The sequence below is a fragment of the Vanellus vanellus genome, assembly GCF_965231255.1.
Source record: "Vanellus vanellus genome assembly, chromosome: 1".
In the NCBI taxonomy this organism is placed as follows: Eukaryota; Metazoa; Chordata; class Aves; order Charadriiformes; family Charadriidae; genus Vanellus; species Vanellus vanellus.
Genome location: NC_138905.1, coordinates 117,835,632 through 117,852,811, shown reverse-complemented (window position 1 = coordinate 117,852,811; position 17,180 = coordinate 117,835,632). Strand labels below are relative to the sequence as shown.

The 17,180-nt window shown below is 42.5% G+C and overlaps 2 protein-coding genes across 3 annotated transcripts in view; one reads left to right on the top strand and one right to left on the bottom strand.

The window, feature by feature from the left end:
* SCAF4 (SR-related CTD associated factor 4) overlaps window positions 1–8,476 on the top strand; it is a 47,411-nt gene extending 38,935 nt beyond the window's left edge. For both annotated transcript variants that reach the window (XM_082488551.1, XM_082488550.1), the window contains one exon: window positions 6,997–8,476. In XM_082488551.1, the coding sequence (XP_082344677.1) occupies window positions 6,997–7,838 (842 nt within the window). In that variant the 3' untranslated portion in view covers window positions 7,839–8,476. The remainder of the gene's footprint in view (window positions 1–6,996) is intronic.
* Window positions 8,477–11,425: 2,949 nt separating this feature from the next.
* On the bottom strand, window positions 11,426–16,920 carry SOD1 (superoxide dismutase 1). The gene is made up of 5 exons (XM_082498231.1): window positions 16,772–16,920; window positions 15,837–15,930; window positions 15,260–15,329; window positions 12,916–13,030; window positions 11,426–12,016 (listed from the first exon to the last, which is right to left on the bottom strand). Exons 1-5 carry the CDS (start codon window positions 16,844–16,846, stop codon window positions 11,906–11,908), a joined length of 465 nt encoding a protein of 154 aa, XP_082354357.1. The 5' UTR covers window positions 16,847–16,920; the 3' UTR covers window positions 11,426–11,905.
* Between the last annotated feature and the right edge of the window lie 260 nt (window positions 16,921–17,180).

Genomic DNA, 17,180 nt, shown 5'->3' with positions numbered 1-17,180 from the left:
TAGTGTGTTTCTGCCCAGAACTTTACAGTGTACACTGGCAAAACTCCAGAGATTTGTCTCTGAGAGCTAACTGTTCTATTGGAATTGATGGCTACATTTTCCAGCCGTGACTAGTGATTTTTGGAAACTCAAAATAAGACCTTTTAAAAGGCCCTTTTCAAAAAGTGAAGAGCTGCTTCTCTCTGAAAATCAGTCTGCTTTTTAAAATCTGTCAAAGCAGATATGCAAAACCAGCATTGTTTTAGAGTATCTTGGACACTCGGCAAGCAGAGAAAAGCTGAAAAAAAATTCTGTGGTGGCACCACGGATTGAGAGAATTTTGCAGTGATAAGGATTATTGGACTGTACGTTTAAGACATTCACATCTTAATGATGAAGTTATGCTTTTTGTAATTGTGATACTATATTACCAGATTTTTGAAATTTCACGGTACTATGTCTTGTACAGCATAACATGAACTTCTTATTCCAAGCCTTTGGAATGTATTAAGTTACTCTGCAGTTTGCTACATCTCTAAACACAAAAGAAAAAGGTTTTACAAAATTTAATTTGGAGTGAAGTAGATTATATACCCACATTAGTTACTTGGACAGTAGCTTTTTTTATTCTTACAAATTCAAGATAGCTGAATTTGATAAATCTGAAGATCAAGAACTTGCCTTTGTGTTTATTAACTTGTTTACTGAATAGTTGAGTTGAAGTTGTTCATGTGGTCAGAGTGACTTCTCTCAACATTCAGTCTCATCAACAAAGGGGATAGGAGAGTTTTTTTTCTTTTTATAAGATTGCATGTGTGATCTTACAGAGTAGTCCTGACATAATAGCTTAAGATACCTGTGTTTACTTAAGTAATAGCATTTTAAAATCCTTCCATCCTGACATTTTGGAGTTAAGGAGGAGTGTTCACAATCTGATATAAGGTACAAGAAAACTAGAAGAAACAGATTATAGTATTTTACATTATTAAAGATAAAATATTAGTATCAGTTGTCTTTGCTTTTAAAACTTTTCAGTAAGTTAACACAAATGAAACTGTCTTCTTAAAACCGCTCTGATTCACGTATTGATTGAGCTTAGCTCTGCGTGTGAGAGTCAAGATCTGGTCTCTCCTTAGGCTGGAAGAAAAACATGAATAAGGTGATGTTTTCCACCACTCGTGCTGATCTAGATAGCAAAGAATTGTCCCTTAAGTCTTGCCTTCCCCATCCTCTGAGTTCAAGAGCCGGCCAGGCTACATCGTCATTCCTTCCTTTCCATTCTGTGTGTCAGGTTTCACTCCTAGGGAAATCAAAGCATGGGAAATGGAGTGTGCCAGGGTTTCACCACGCCTGCGGACATGAGGTGCAATCTACATATGCATCCCAGTCCTGGAGCCCAGAAGTACTTTCAGGCTTGACAATTTAAATGTAGCCTTAGTATCTGACCTACAGTCTTGTATAGGTCAGAGGCACATGAGCTGAACAAAGTAAATGAGTAGGTACAGCATCACCCCCAGTTAGCCACGGGAAAGTGCAGACAAGGGAAGTCAAATGCTTCAGACTAAAGGACCTCATGTTCACAAGTACATGGTTTAGCAATTTGAATAGATGACTGATCATGTGACTGGTTTCTCACGAAGTCCTCAAACTGCTGGTAAAACGTTCCCATGATGTGGTTCTCCAAGCTGAGAGAAGAAGGTGGAAGAAAGATTTGTTTGACAGCATCATGAAGTATGTCATGAGGACTCTGCTTGGGGAAATAGGGTTGAAGGGGCTTGAGTAGTGTAACATGAAGAATGAAGAGGTGTTCTTCGGATATTTGGGCAGGATAGAAGAACTTCAGCAGGCTGAATTCAAGGAATGAAGATTGCTCTGAAGAGACTGTCATAGAAACTTAAACCTTGCTTGAGAACACCTTATGTAATCTGTACAAACGCAGGAGCTCTTTTCTAATTTTTGTAACTTCAAAATGAAGCTTATCTATCTGTTCAGTTTTTATATGGTAATTCTAAATTGATTATTGTAAGATTTCATATGCTTTCTTAGTAATGTAAGTTACGTTCTGTTTCATCTCCACTAATTTCATTCGTTCCTAAAATGTAATTCTTTCATCACTTCCAACAAAGACACATTTGTGCTTCAGAGGAGTGATCCCTCATGGACATGGTGTCTGAATTTTTTTGTGCTTATTTCTACAAACCACCCTCAGGTTGTTTTGATTGGGTTGTATCCTTGATCATATTCTCTGCTGTTATAGCTTCTTGTTCTTAATTTGAACAAGATTATCCAGACTGACTGGTTTTGTGAGTGTGTGCTCATACGTCATTTTTTAAACGATCTGCAAAGCAGATTTTTAGACTCCTTTTATGTGTGCATATTGCAGAAAGTGACAGGCTTTTAAATCATTTTTGATTTGCCAACTTGTTCTTAGTGTTGAGCAAATGCTGTAATTTGGACCAGTAATAAACTGCTGTTGCAGATGCTGTGTTTCGAATATTCATATTCTGTGATCTATTATCTTGATTAAATACACCATATTGCAGTTTTTAGGTTCTGGTCTAGTGCTCTTTTTACCAAAATTCCTACAATGATAATTACATGTTACCAAAGATTAATCATACTGTAGTTCTCATTGAACTTGGTATTCGCTTCCTGTTAATGCATGCTGAATTATTATTCTTTTCTCCCTTGCTGGTTTGTTCTTAAGTAACTACGTGGTCTTTTTGCGATCTGCATTAAATTATAAAAGACAGACTACGATATTCTCTGTGCTTATCGGAGTATTACTATATTATCAAATGGATATCAAATGGATCCTTCACAGGAAGGATGAACTTTTTATTAATACAGGAGATGAACAGTGATAAACCTAATACATTTCCAGATTTCTTGTGATGGCCCATTTTAAGAGCAGAATGAACACTGCATGTTGGTTAATTATATATATGACTGTTGCTTTTGCTTTCTTAATACTACCAAATGAGAATTCAGAGGTAAGGGAACATGAACTCTTAAGCATCATTCACGGAATTCAGTTTTGCCTTGATGATTCCCTTGACCTGGATCAGTTTAGTGTTTATGTTTTATAAAGCAGGAATTTTAGAAGTCTTAATAGCAGTAACCAACACTGTACACATAACATAGTTTGACTCTTACGCCCTTGTTTAAGCATCTTACACAAATAGAAGCAAGCTCCTACTGGCTTCAGTGGTGGGCATTGACAACCCTGAAAAATGTTGGTATTTATGTCAAGTTATTTAAGCTGTGAATCAATATTTAGGCACTTAAGGTTAGGCTTCTTTCTTTACAGTCTTGGCCTAGTCTAAAGGATTCTGTATCAGACTCCAGAAAAAGATGCAAGACTTACAAAATTATCCCTCTTTCAAGAACTTCCTGGTAGTATTTAATGCTCTAGTTTTAAGATGCAACATTCCCCACTGGAGAACGATGGGAGAATTAATGTGACATGCTAAATGTTGCAGGACATCAGCATCAAACTTAAAAGTGTAAACTTTTAGCCCATTCTGCTGGAAGCGTAAGCTTTTGGCTTCTTGGCCTCATATATATTTCCATCAGCATTGCAAAGGAGGTCTATGTGAAGCAGAATTCCTCTGTCAGATACAGAAAACACCATTCCTCCACTTGCTTTTTTGTAACAGCACAGCTGAGAAGTAATTTAACAGATTATAAGAGATGCTGTAATCACTTATATTGAGCACAGTTGAGTTAAAAAATAATCAGATGCTATGCTTCTCAGTTATGTTAGTGTTTGTTAACACTGATAATTATCACAAGGGAACATGGCCTTTGTCCAGCCAGAAGAGAAGATAATCAGAAATGGAATTACAGTGACACAGAAGTCGGGCTTTTTACCTAATTTATGGAAACAGTAAGGATGACTCCTGTGACCTCTCTGGATAGAAGACTCTTCTTCAGGACAGCTATAGCATTTTGGTCTATGTCTTACGAGTAAAGTGAAATTATGAAACTTTTGACACTGTGTGATTGTTCTTGCACCTCTGAAACAATGCTTGTGGTTGGCGATGGGTTTTCCTAGTACACTTGCATCTGCGTTCTTCATAGTAAACACCCTTTGCAAGTTCCGAGGACCCTTCACTATGCATCACTGGTAAAAGTTACAAATGAAAATTAAGTTGTGAATCTATATTTTTACACATTTTTAAACAGAGTAACATATTAGGTGCAAGGCCTGAGGATTATATATCTCCAGTATTAAAAGCCATGTTGTGTAATAAAAACCATGTCTTAGCCAAGTTATGCAGAACAAACAGCTGGTGAAAGGGGTGGTTGTATTTCATACCCATCAGCAAGCAGACAAGGTTAGCTGCTATCTATGAAAAGGCTTACAAGTTACGAACAAATGAATAAAATACAGGCTGGGGCAGATAAATTCCGTCACTTGTCTGCACAGGTATGAGATGGTCGTTAAATCACTTTATTGCTTCCCTAGGAGCTCTGGTACTTCCTTTCAAGTTTGACAAACTATTTAAATTTTACATCCTGTCTTTCCCTATAGAAGACAGCAAATGGCTTTAAATTTTCCTAGACATTGTGCATACAGTCTTTGTCACTAATTTTCAGTAAACTTGGGTGTGTTTCTGGACAGCCCTTTCAGAAGAAATTTTTAATCGGTGCCTGATTTGTCAGCACGGTGAGGAAGCTCTAATAGTTCTTTCTACGGTGTACTTCAGCCTCAAAATTTGAGTGGGCTGATTTAAAATAAAAAGCCTTCAGCTACCCTGCTCATGCAGTCCAGATTGAAAGAGAATGAGTTTCAGGTACCGCTATGCTGCATCTGTGCTGCATTTTGTGTAGAAGGAAGGTTGAGACATTAGATTACTTGTACTTGTTAAATTTAAAAGAGCTTTTCACACTTGCCTCGTGTTCCTGCTGTTGTAACCCCCATCTACTCTGCTGCTATAGAGCAGAAGCATATGCTTATCCTCTTCAGCTCATTAGATCTTGGTTATTCTTTTCTGCCTTATTTTTAATCTTCTGTGGAAGGCTTTACTTATCAACAGAAATATCCCCAGACTCCAGAATTCAGCAAAATAACATTCTTGGATGACATCATTAGCCATATGTCTGTCTCGTCAGATCTGTAGTACTAAGGCACGGGAGGAGTTTAAACTAGATGATTTACAGCCCTGGTGATGGACAGGAAGAGGGGGGAAGGCTGTGCAATTTGAAAAAAAAAAAAAGAAGAAAAAAAAAAAAACAACACCAAAAATATGGTGTTGCTGCTTGAAATGTTTCTTTCAAAGAGTGTGACCTATCAAGCCGTGTCTTAAAAGTGACTGCTTGGAGGGGAAGGTAAGATGATACCGTGGACTGGAAGAATATTCAGATCTTTGTTACCTGAGTTCTCCTGATCGGCAAAATATAATTTCCTTCTAATAGGCATTTAAAGAGCACTCAGGAAAAAAGGTTTCTGTTAGAGATGTTCTCAAGCAAAAGAAGTGGTGTTATGAAAGGGGCACCATGTATGTTCTTTGGAAGGCTCTGGCATGTTTGGGATAGAAATGCCAAATAAAGCAGATGGAGGAAGAGGGAACCTGCGATAGCTGAATGAAAGGTTATTAGGGATTTCTGCTCCACCATGCTCGTTAAGCTGAAATCAAAGTGCAGTTTTTGCTGATGACACTGCCAGGTATTTAATTCTAGTATTAATTAATAGCTATTGCACATTCTAGTTTTACCCAGAGCAGGAGTTACAAAATTTCATGTAACATGCATTCTTAACTTTCATTTTTATTAATATATGTGGAAATAAAACATTATTTATAGTCTCAACAAATCTATAAAGGAATGCAAGATGGATTAGGAGAGATTTGCGCTTGTTCCGCTGGTAACTCTTGATTCCTTTAAATTTCAGTTCGGGAGTTTAAAAAACAGCACATGCTTTCTCAGATATGGAGCTTATTTTCGGGTAAATAACTGCCAGTGAGCAGAAAGAGCAGATAGATCCAGCATAAAGGCTACGAGAACACGAGACAATAGTGTTACTCATTCAAACAAAAGGAGGCACCGGAGATAAGCTGGCACACGCTCATTGGTGTGAAGCTCCTCATCTGGAGCTCGGGAATCCTCGTTCATTTTGGCTCGTGGTGTTGATGTCAACAAGCGTTGGGCTGAGCTTTCTCAAACGGTATGTTTTGAGAGTCAGGGGTTTTTTTCCTCTTACGGAGACCACGTGAACAACAGGAGTCCAGAAATAAATACGGAAAATAGCTGGTGTTGAATATGTGTTACAAAGGATGGAAGGTTGTATTTAAAAAAAAATAATCCAGAAATTACCTCTTGCATTTCCTTTTAGTTTACATTGCAAGTTTTATTCTACTAAAATTAAACGTTGATGTATCCCCTTTCTCTGGAACGGTAAATTGAACTGTCTGTGATCTCCTGCTCCTACTCCAGCCCTGTTCTGACTTCACCTCTCCCATCACAGCGTACTGCCTCTCCTGCCTCTTCTGCACGGTGAAAATCTTGTTGATGACCAGTTCAAATCTTAAGCATTTTAGTCAGATACAATTTGGCTGATGTTTGTAATTGAGGAGAAAGGTTTTAAAGCTAACTAAAGGAGGTGAGGTGTCTTTAATTAGGAAGCCTGGAAAGCATAACCTATGAGGAAGGTGTTTCAGTCAGCAGTCAGTTGAAGAAGCGAGGCACTGATCAGGGAGAGCTCTGACCTGCAAAATGGCAACGGCTTCTTCACGAAAGGAAGCCTTTAGGATACGTGATTAGTTACTACTCTTTGCATATTAATTACTCCTAGCACGACACAAACTCCTGTTTAAAGATGGTGCTATCCTTACAGTATGTAAACCAGCACAGGAAGCTTTGCAGGCTGCTCTCCGCGCCTCCCCCCGCAAGTTTGGTGTAAACTCATCTCACAAGATCATTTCAGGATGTTATTGAAATTATGAAAATGCTTCTTTTGTTTCCCTCCTGCCAGCCTCTGATTTTACTTTGTGTGTGTGTGTTTGCTTGTTTCAGGCACTCAGGGAGTCGCACCCCCCCCGCCAGCCCCTGTTGTCGGGTTGCAGACTCCATCCACCGGCCTCTTGGGTGCCCGGCCTGGGTTGATACCACTCCAGCGACCGCCAGGAATGCCACCCCCTCCTCTGCAGCGGTTTCCCTTGATGCCACCACGACACATGCCTCCCCACATGATGCACAGAGGGCCCCCGCCGGGGCCAGGGGGCTTCGGGATGCCTCCTCCCCATGGAATGAAAACTCCCTTCCCACCACCGGGTCACTTTGTGAGACCTGGGGGGATGCCAGGAAGCGGGGGGCCGGGCGGACCCGAGGATAACAGAGATGGGAGGCAGTTTAGGAACGACAGGCAGACGTTCACGCCTAACAGAGACCAGGAAAGGTATGGCAGGAGATCTTTTGGAAATCGGGTAGAAAACGATCGCGAGCGCTACGGTAACCGCAACGATGACAGAGATCACGAGCGACTCGGTAATCGTGACAGGCGAGACTGGGGACGAAGAAGCCCTGAGCGCGATAGACACAGAGACTTGGAGGACAGAAACAGGCGGTCCAGTGGCCATCGAGACAGAGAGAGAGATTCGCGAGACAGGGAGTCTCGCAGAGACAAGGAAGAAAATCGAGGCAAGGAAAAACCAGAGATGACAGACAGGGCAGATGGTGACAAAAACCATGAATCTCATAGCAGCAAAATGGAAGATGCAGACATTGTTTCAGAACTTCCCACGGGAGAGTCTGAACCTACAGGTGTAAAACCTGTGGAAGAGTTACCATCCGAGGCTACCTCATCTGTGGAACAGGCGGAAAAGGATATGGGCTCAGCGGCGGAGGCTCCTCGCTAGAGACTGGCAGTTGTCGAAAGAGGACAGTGACATTTGTTGGAGTGTAGAGCTTTAGAGTTGTACAGTTTGCTGTATTATACTTGCTTCTGCTTATATCACAGCCCCTCAGTAGTCAGTGGGGAATTGTAAGCAATTTGATTGCTTCCCTTCTATTTAAAATAGCCACAACATAACATGAGATACTGAAGATATGATTAAAATATTACCCATTTTTGCTGTAACTTTTTTAAAGTTTTGACTTTAAAAAGTTTACAAATCAGAAGTAGAAGTGCTTTCTATTTTTTTTTTAATTTAAGAAAAGGTAACGGTGAAAGCTCCTCAAAACAATAGGGATGTGTTTTTAATAAACTCTATTTTCGTAACAAACTTTAACGTGTGCTATTCTTCCTACGCTGCACTGAAGTGGAAAAGGAGTGTTCAACATCTTAAAGTTTGAACTGTTAATGCTGTATTGGAGTCTAAATTAGACTGTTCTGTTTATATTTGTTAAAAGAAATACATCTGTTTGTGTAGCTATTCACAGAAGCAAATTTTTATTTGTAATAGTCATCTTGATTTTTAGATTGCTGCATTTTAATGATTACTTGACCATACTAGGTAAAAGTTAGAGGTTTTAAAATGTTAATTGAAGAGTTAACTGTTTAGTGTTTGCAATGCAATCAATTCTTTTTTTTTCTCCCTCACCCCCCCCCCCCCCCCTTCCAACTGGTTCTGTGGTAAATGTTGCCCTAATTAGCCTTTTTTAAAAAAAGTGGACACCTTCAGGCATACTCAAGTCTGCTCTGCTTGTAACATTACAAAATTACTGTGTGTGGTGGGCTAGGAAGCGTACCAGTCCCGCATCTTTTGTACTTGTTATTCATTGATGCTTTTTTTTTCTTTTGGAAAGTGAGGTGAAAGAGAAATCAAAGGCACCAAAACACAATATAAAATGCTAACCTATTTTTTTTTAAATGGGGCTGGGAAAAGGACGGGAGGCGAGAGTGCGTGAGGACTTTTAAATGCTGCCTCTTCATTCACCCCAGTCTGGGCTGCTACTGTTGTCTGTGTTAATGATCTCTACCTCCTGTAATCCCGCAAGAGGTAGGTTTAAAATTTTTACCCACCTAAGCATTGTACCTATCGGCCTGATGGACAAAGAGAGCATTTTCTCCTACTTGTGTAAGTTTTACCACCTTCTCTTCACGTCACTGAAGTAATAATTTGAAGAGGGCAAATACTAGTGCTTGGGGTTCGGCCCTTCGGGCGCAAACCGCTCCGAAAGAGGGCTGTGCTGCACTGCCGGGGCCCTGTACCCTCTGCCTGCCTTGTCGGCCATGCACAGGCCACCAGGCTGGGGTGGCACCCGGCCTTCAGTTGAAGCTTGTTTAACTCTGAAGCATAGTGGAAAAATTGAATCCTGTGCATATTTAATTTTCTTTATCACTTTTTTTTTCTTCTTGATTGATATAGGTGTGTTCTACTTTTGAAGTTGGATTTTTTCCCTAAAAGTGAAGGGCAGCTGCTTTCTTACATCAGTACTTTTTCATAGCTGCTCTGCGGCAGAGGGATTTTATTCTGGGTGAGGGAGGGGGGAGGGAAAGCAAATGTGGAGTTATGGACTGGGGGAGAGGACATATATTTTTATGTTCTTGCAATAGCAGAATAAAGAGAAAAAAACCACCTGTTTACATACTTGTAGTGAACTCAACTTCCATGTGTTAAAACTTGTGTCCTTAATGTTTGTTTCATGCTGGGCCAGTGGAACTAACTTTTTTCATACATAATCAGACATTTATGTCTTATGTTTAAGACTTGTCTTAGTAAAAACTGATATAATTCTGTAAGGAGGTAGGATTTTTTTTTAATGAACACACTTTATTAAAGGATTTTAAGACAAGAATGAAAGACAGAAGGCTTATCTGTTCACACAAATACCACCTCCCGTTGTCTCCGTTTCCCTTTTTAGGAAATTGAAATCAAAGCCTAGGAAAACCTTGCATGTCCTTTGCACAAGTTTCTTACTGCCTTCCACAGTGGTAATTGTACAATAATCCTGCTGCTGGGGATGCACCATCTATACAGCATCACCAGCATAACTGTATCCTACCCTTCTACAACTATCAAACTTCTGGCTTTATAAAGTAAGCCAGAAATTTGTACTGAAAGATTAACTAGCTCACTGTAAGCATCCGCTGCTGATAAAGACTACAGCGTTCGCAATTAATACCTTGGTTATGGAGCCTATGCCTGCCAGTTACAATGATATGTTTGTACATAAACTGAGCAATACTTATGCATCCTTCAACACAGCATTGACTTGAGGCTAGACAGTTAACCTAATGAGAGAAAACAGGTTTGAAAGTCTAGATCTGCATACACCAGGCTTTCAAAGTGACAAGGCTCAGCACTGAGAAGAGGTGGGAGCAGAGGCAAGCGATAGAGCTGCCAGAGCTCTCATTCCACTACAGCTCCACCTACAGTTGCCAAGCTTTTGCCATTTTGCCCCCTTAGGGAAAGGGCAGACAACATAACCTTCCTCTGAACTTCTGGAACGCCAAGAGGTGATGGTGGTATTTGTGTATGTTCAGTGTTCTGCATCACCCAGTGCTCAAGGAGGGAGCCGAAATGTGCAGCCACTATCTTAGTTCTGCTGTGGCAGCTAAATCAGAGCATAGACTAATCCACTGGAAGAAGTACAGGTGGGTAGAGACTGTACACACAATTGTTTGCCACCTGCAATGAATGTAAGTTTTTAAGTGTTTTTACAGTATTCTTGCTATACTACCAAAAGCCATTTCATCTGTAACATGCTATACTGCAGTCTGGGTGTCTAGAACTACAACCAACTACTTCCATGAATATCTCTTATGTACAAGGATAAAGGAATGTTGATACAAGTCTACATTAAAATTAATAATTTTCTCTATTAAAAGACTTGGAAATCTGTGTTTAAGAGGTACATACAAGAAAAATAATGAAAGCTGGCACTAGCACACAGTGATTACACTACTGAAAAGCTTTATGAAATTAAATGTAGAACTTCTGTCCTTTTTAAGGAAAGGCCTGTTCCACACTCCTGAACAGCATGAAGAAAGGCATTGTCCTTACCAAAACATCCAGACTTCCACCGCACACCAGCCCACAACAACCCAACCCGCACAGCCAGAGGCCCAGATGAGGCACAAGGACACATGTTGGAGCCAGACCACTCTATGATCTTACGGCATCTTCACACATACACACTTCGCAGCCACACCAGACCATCACAAGGGTTACACACCATAACCTTTTACAGCAAGAAGGTGTTTCTGCAACACAGCAGTTGTCCTTCGGTACACAAACCTCCCTGGCTGCAACATGCCAAGGGGGTCAGGTTGTTACCACAGATCATGGCCTTCTGTCTCAGGAAAACACATGAGAATGCAAGTAACAAGAAACATACTGATTGAGCTCAGGTCTTAGTTGTTCCAGGGTTACTGGCTAGAGGCAACTTGTTGGATGCTGTTGGTGACATTATGACATCCAAGCCTACTTTTCCATGTTAGCAAGTTAGCAGGTAGGAGTTTGGTGTTGTTTTTTTTTTTTTATAGACAGGGAGACCAAGGTGTATTTGCCCAGCAAGTTTATTACACAAGTATGAAACCTACAGATGCTGCAACTTTACCAGGAGGAAGCCCTGATACACGCAGTGCCTACTGCTCTTTGGTGAGTAGTCTTGCCAAAGCTTGTTAAGGCTAATCCTCCAAATCACACTATGTACCAGAAGTTTTGGTGTTCAGGATGTGATCACCACTAAACATCTTCCATTATGCAGAATGGGAGTTCCAGTTAGTGAAGTTATACTTAATGGTTACAGCAGATGTTTTAGCAGAAGACTAGAGAGACATTCCATCAGGGTCACTTTAATTGCAATATATATCATACAAAATTATGTCAGTCTTCACCAGTTTAAGTGATACTCAGAATGCAGAGTAGTAATGAGATTAAGTGATACATCTTTTGCTTGCACAAGGAAGGGCAAGTACAGCATTTGCAATGAAATACAGCCCACTTATCACTCATCTTAAGCATTTCAGGTACAATACTTAGCTCTTTGCTATTCCAATTACACCGCAAGCTAAACGCGGGCCAGCGTTTCCAGTTAATTTGCTCTCATTATCTCCACCTCTACCCAGGTCATCGCGTTTTTCATGGACCTAAAAGAGAATTGAAAATACCTTAATTCATGTTATTGCATAACTCATCAACATTTTTCACTACTCACATTAGTAGCAGCGGTGACAGCAGTATAGCCAGCCACCAGCAGGCTGTTACACAACAGAGAACCTATTGTAATTATGTAATGCTGCATGAGCATCAATTTGGCATTCTAAAAAATTAAGACTAGACTTTTCTAAAAAGCTAAGTTGCCTTCAGCTGAACTTGTTTGAACTGGATGTCAACAGAAACCCATGTTTCAAAAAAGTCATACGAGTCTAAGAGCAAACTTGGACTTGACATTCAAGGTCACGCTTACAACACACAAGGCTGACAGCCATCCGGAGTGCTGCACTGCACATCTCCTTGCTCCTCAGCCAAGCCTGCTTCCTGCCGGAGTATGGCGATCTCAACACATGCTTGGAGTCCCAAGGGAAACAAGACTGACTATGCTCATGGGTGGCCAAGTCCACTCAGCCTCTGCCTCCCTCCCTCCCAGGGACACTGTAGCACAAGTCACACCAGACCAGTACTAGTGAGAAGTGCCCCAAAGTGCCCACTGCCCTGCCTTTCAGGGACAGCATTTGTGCCAGACTGCCAGTTCCTTCCTCAAATCAGGTTGCTTTAGGCACTCACAGCTGGAAGAAGCAAAATTAAACGGAGAGGAACATCTTCAGAAGGCAGGCAGAAAGTTAAGATCTCATGGCAGTGAAGTGCCATACTAATACACAGAGGACTTTCAGGCAGGTCTTCAAAGAGGTCCCTACATTAGAAATCTTGCACCGTAAGTTCTATAACAAACACCAGGGACTGGCCTCTAGAATCAAGAAGTCTCCACTTGCTGTCAAGACTGCTCTAGAGTTCCTTAAAGTGTGCAAGTAGGCAGCAAGACACTTACCACCATGGTACGTCCAACAATGCAGTGTGGTCCACTAAGAGAAATGATGGAATCTTCTATTTCCACTTCTGCCACTCCTCCTTTAGCAGTCACATTGCCAAGGTCTCCCACATGCCTACACAAGATGCAGAGAAACTCACAGAAAACTTGGTTGAATTGAAAGCTCTTCTAAGTGATGGCCTGGACAATACAATACCCATGGTTACTACACTCAAGTACTCCAACTTAACTGAAAGAGCTTATGTGTCCTACCACCAGCAGATCTTGACCACTTTCACTATTTTAACTTCTTTAATTCAACAGATGATTAAAATTCAGTCCTAGGTAGAACTTGAAAATGAAAGGGTAATCAACTTTGGGGAAAGGAATGCCCTCACTCCCTAACAAGCCAAACCAACAGTGTACAACTCAGAGCCAAGAATTCCTCCATGCTGATGGCATCTCCCTCTGCTCAAAGAAAGTCTCTCAAATTAGGTGAAATAACCTTTCCTGCACATACAAGGTTTGGTGTAAACACCACTGCTATTCTTAAGAGCTTTTAATGTCTATCACAAATCAGCTACTCCACAAGCAGCTGCAGGCTTTAGGTTTAAATAGGATTAGTAAAAGCAGTTTGTCAAGTGAGAGGTCAAAGGGGATGCATGAAGCGCTAATCAGTACCAACAATGACCATTCCAGTTTGCTTGGCACTTTCCCCATACGCTTGGCATTATACCCTACCACACAGTTTTTAATCAAAGCTAGACCTCCGCTAGGACTTCCCTTAAAAACTCAACTTCAAGGAGTTCAGTTTTCACCAAACTTCTGGACATTCCAGTGTATTACTTCCAACATATCTGCCTCAAATAAGCCACTCACTCAAGACAACTTGATGATGTTCTGGAAGACCCTTCTATCCAGATTCAGAACACTGAATACCAACTTGTTTCCAAAACTCTCCACACATGCAGGGTGATCAGCTCAGCTCGCTGAACACTGACTAGCAGCTTCAACAGCATAGCACCGACTTCATACTTAATCAAGTCCTATAAAATCAGGTCAAGGGCAGTTTTCCCTTTAGGAATTTGCTTGATTTAAGCTTCCAGGAAGCTTCAGTCCCAATTGTTTCAACTCCACACTGATAAAAGCATGATCTAGTTCTTATACCCTCCTAAGGAATTCCCCAGCCTAGAGCTGTGAAGCAGGCAGGTTACACCAGATGCAGGATTTGACAATCCAGAACCAGCAGAAGCCATGATGTTCATGCAACTTTGACCTTTAGTACTGGAGTAGCTGGCTGCCAGTGAAGGCCCTGAGCACACCATTTCATGCTGCTCTGTCATGCAGACAGCTGGCTAGCAGCCAGCTTGCTTGGTCTAGCATGCAACTGATCACCCAGGTATGAATTCATCAGTCACGGAAGGTGCAGTTACAGACATAAATGTGAGCAAAGGCTAATCACAATACCAAGTTGGTATCAATGCTACTCCAGACCCTACCTGCGCAAGGCCAGCCTATCTTTTACATGTGCTCCTAGCTCCGCTCACTACCACAGTGGCAACCAGCTCCTGTGCAGCCCCTTCCCAGTCTCCAAACAGTCAACATGCTATATAAACCAGTTGCTCTGACATCAAGTCTCGAACATGCAAGGGTTCCCTGAAGGTAACTGGGCTATGAAAACTGCTTCCAGGGGAAAAACTAGCTCTCAGATCCTACTGAGGTACAGAGATATTCAGCATAAGCATCAGACCCTGTACTGCACACAGCCCCTGAGGAGTACATACTGCAGGTAGTAGAGTACCTAAGCTAACAGGGTAAGAACAGCCCAGCACACCAAATAAAAAGCCACCGTGCCCAGGCACACACAGCTTTGTATTAATTTTGCGGTCTCTCCTAAAGCCTCAGCACCTTCCACTGATGATCCTGATCTGCCACATGACAAGCCTACACACAGCTTAACAATTGACAGTTTAGGGCCCTTATTGTCAAAAGCTGGCCCCAAAACAGAAGCAAACCACCACTGACCAAATAAGGCTTAAACACACAAACTCCCCCCACTCGTACCCCAAGGAACCTTCACTCACTAAAGTCTTTATTTCTTCTTCTCCCCAAGCTATGCTAAAACCAAGAATATGTCCCAAAAGACTACTTTTTACCCACATTCTTGGAGCCAAGGTGTCTAACAAATTGCTGCAGTTATCAGAGCCTTTGTTAAGTGACCTTAGAAGTCCTGCAGGAATTACCAGTTTTATTCTGGTATTTTCCTAGCATTACTCATAAAGTGCCCTCCCAAGCACAATGTAGCACTTTGATGGCCACTGCATAGAGTAGCTACCCAGTAAGAGGTCAGGCACATTAAACTCACCTTTCTGCATCATTTGGTCCACCATGCTGCTTGCCTTCAGGATTGAAATGAGAACCTGCACTGGTACACCCTGAAACAGAACACAGCCATCAAAAGTAGATTTGTTTTTTAAGTAGCCAGCTTAAAGTCTGTTGCTTATACAGTACACCAAGGTAGTCCTCCTATAGCCAGAGGAAGCTGCATCACTAATGATGGAATAAGCTACTCTCCTGTTAAGTGTTCTACTAATCCTCTGGAGGTAAGTAACCTACTACAGGTTTACAAGTTCAATAAAGTAAGATTACTCACTCTAGAACACTCTGGGCTCAGCTGAAAGTGTTCTTATTCCTTAATGCTAGGTTATAAAACTATTTAGGTCAGTGCTTGATACATCAGCCCTTGAACACCAGCCTAAACATCTTCAAAGTATTAAATGAGAAGCAATTCCTTAGGAAATGTCATTATTTCTTAACACAGACTTGCAGTCATGAGACCCAAGTACACTTATACTAGTTGCTGCTACAACAGTAAGAGAAGCTCTTTAAAGCTGAGTAATCACATTACAGCTGTAGCTCAAAAGCTTGGACAGACACCTTACCATTTGTATTATCACCAAATTCATGGACGTGGAAGCCATGATCTCCATCAGTCAAGCCACTGATTCTTCCAGTAACTTTTACTGGTCCATTACCCTTTAATGAAAAGGATTTATTATCACCAAAATGACTACATAATTAAATGGTCTTGTGTCAAATGAAGCTAAGCTTCCTAGTTAACAGAAAGCACTAGAGACTCCACTACAATTTCAAAGACACAAACAATTATCTTACGTTACCCAATTCTATATGCCAATACAATATTTCAGAGAATGCTTGCATTAATTTAGCCACCTAAAATATACCCTTCCTATTATGTAGCAATAAGTGAAAGGAATGCCTTTTATCAGATTGCTTGCTTTTGAGAACAATCATGCACTTCCATTTGGAAGTGCAAGTACCCCTAAAGTCACTCCACCTCTACAGATGGATACAGTATTGTGTGTATACAGCCCCAACTTGTTCACTGAGTATAAGTGACTGAAGTGTTCAAAGGGCTTTGGCCATTTGACAATTAAAGCTCCGTTAAGCCCTACTCTGAGAATGCTAAACAAGCTCCGTAGGAAGACTAAGGCCGGCTCCAGCGCTGAGCTCAGCTCAACACCCCCGAGCAGAGCAGAGGGCACACGCTCGCTGCCGGCCCCGCCACGGCTCACCCCCTTCTTCGCGCTGAGGCACACAGGGCGACACGCGCTACGGCAACCCGAGGCACAAGGGCAACAGCCCCGGCCCTTCCCGCCACCGCAGCCGGCGGGGCCGCGGCCCACTACGTGCCCGCCCAGTGCAACTCCCACCGGCCTTCGCAGCCGCCGGAGAGGAGGGGGAGAGAGAACCGCGCCGCCTGCCCCGCACAATGACTCAGCACTGTGGCCGGGCGAACCCACCCCAAGGGGAAGCGGGGGGGAATGCAGAGCGATAGGGTCGCGCCCGCCCTTGCCTGCTGGTGGAAGTGGATGACGCCCTGCACGGGGCCGTCCCCCTTCATCACGCAGACGGCCTTCAGCGTCGCCATGTTCCCGCGGCGGCCGGAGAGCGGCGCACAGCACAGGCCCCCACAAACACCGCCCGAGGACTAAGGGCCCGCCCCTCCCGCGGCCCTTATATAGGGCGGCCCGGAAGCGCCGCGGCCAATCGCTGCGCGCTCACCGGTCTGCTGGCGCAGTTCTTACGCGGGGGTTCGGCCAATCGAGGGGGACGGGTCGCGGCAGCGCGTGGGTGTGTGCCAATCAGCGGCTCCCGCCTCCTGAGCCAATGGGCGGGTGAGCCGCCCCCTGGCGGTGGGGAACGTTGTGTAACGGCGGTGGCGGTGGCAGTTACAGGCGTCGTCGTCGCCGTCGGTGGCAGTT

Bases quoted from the DNA above. Each gene is read 5' to 3' on its own strand.
- SOD1 (XM_082498231.1), bottom strand. From the start codon at position 16,846: ATGGCGACGCTGAAGGCCGTCTGCGTGATGAAGGGGGACGGCCCCGTG. The intron at 15,931-16,771 runs GCAAGGGCGGGC...TTTTCATTAAAG, and splicing joins TCATCCACTTCCACCAGCAG to GGTAATGGACCAGTAAAAGT. The intron at 13,031-15,259 runs GTGAGTTTAATG...CATCTTGTGTAG, and splicing joins GGACCAAATGATGCAGAAAG to GCATGTGGGAGACCTTGGCA.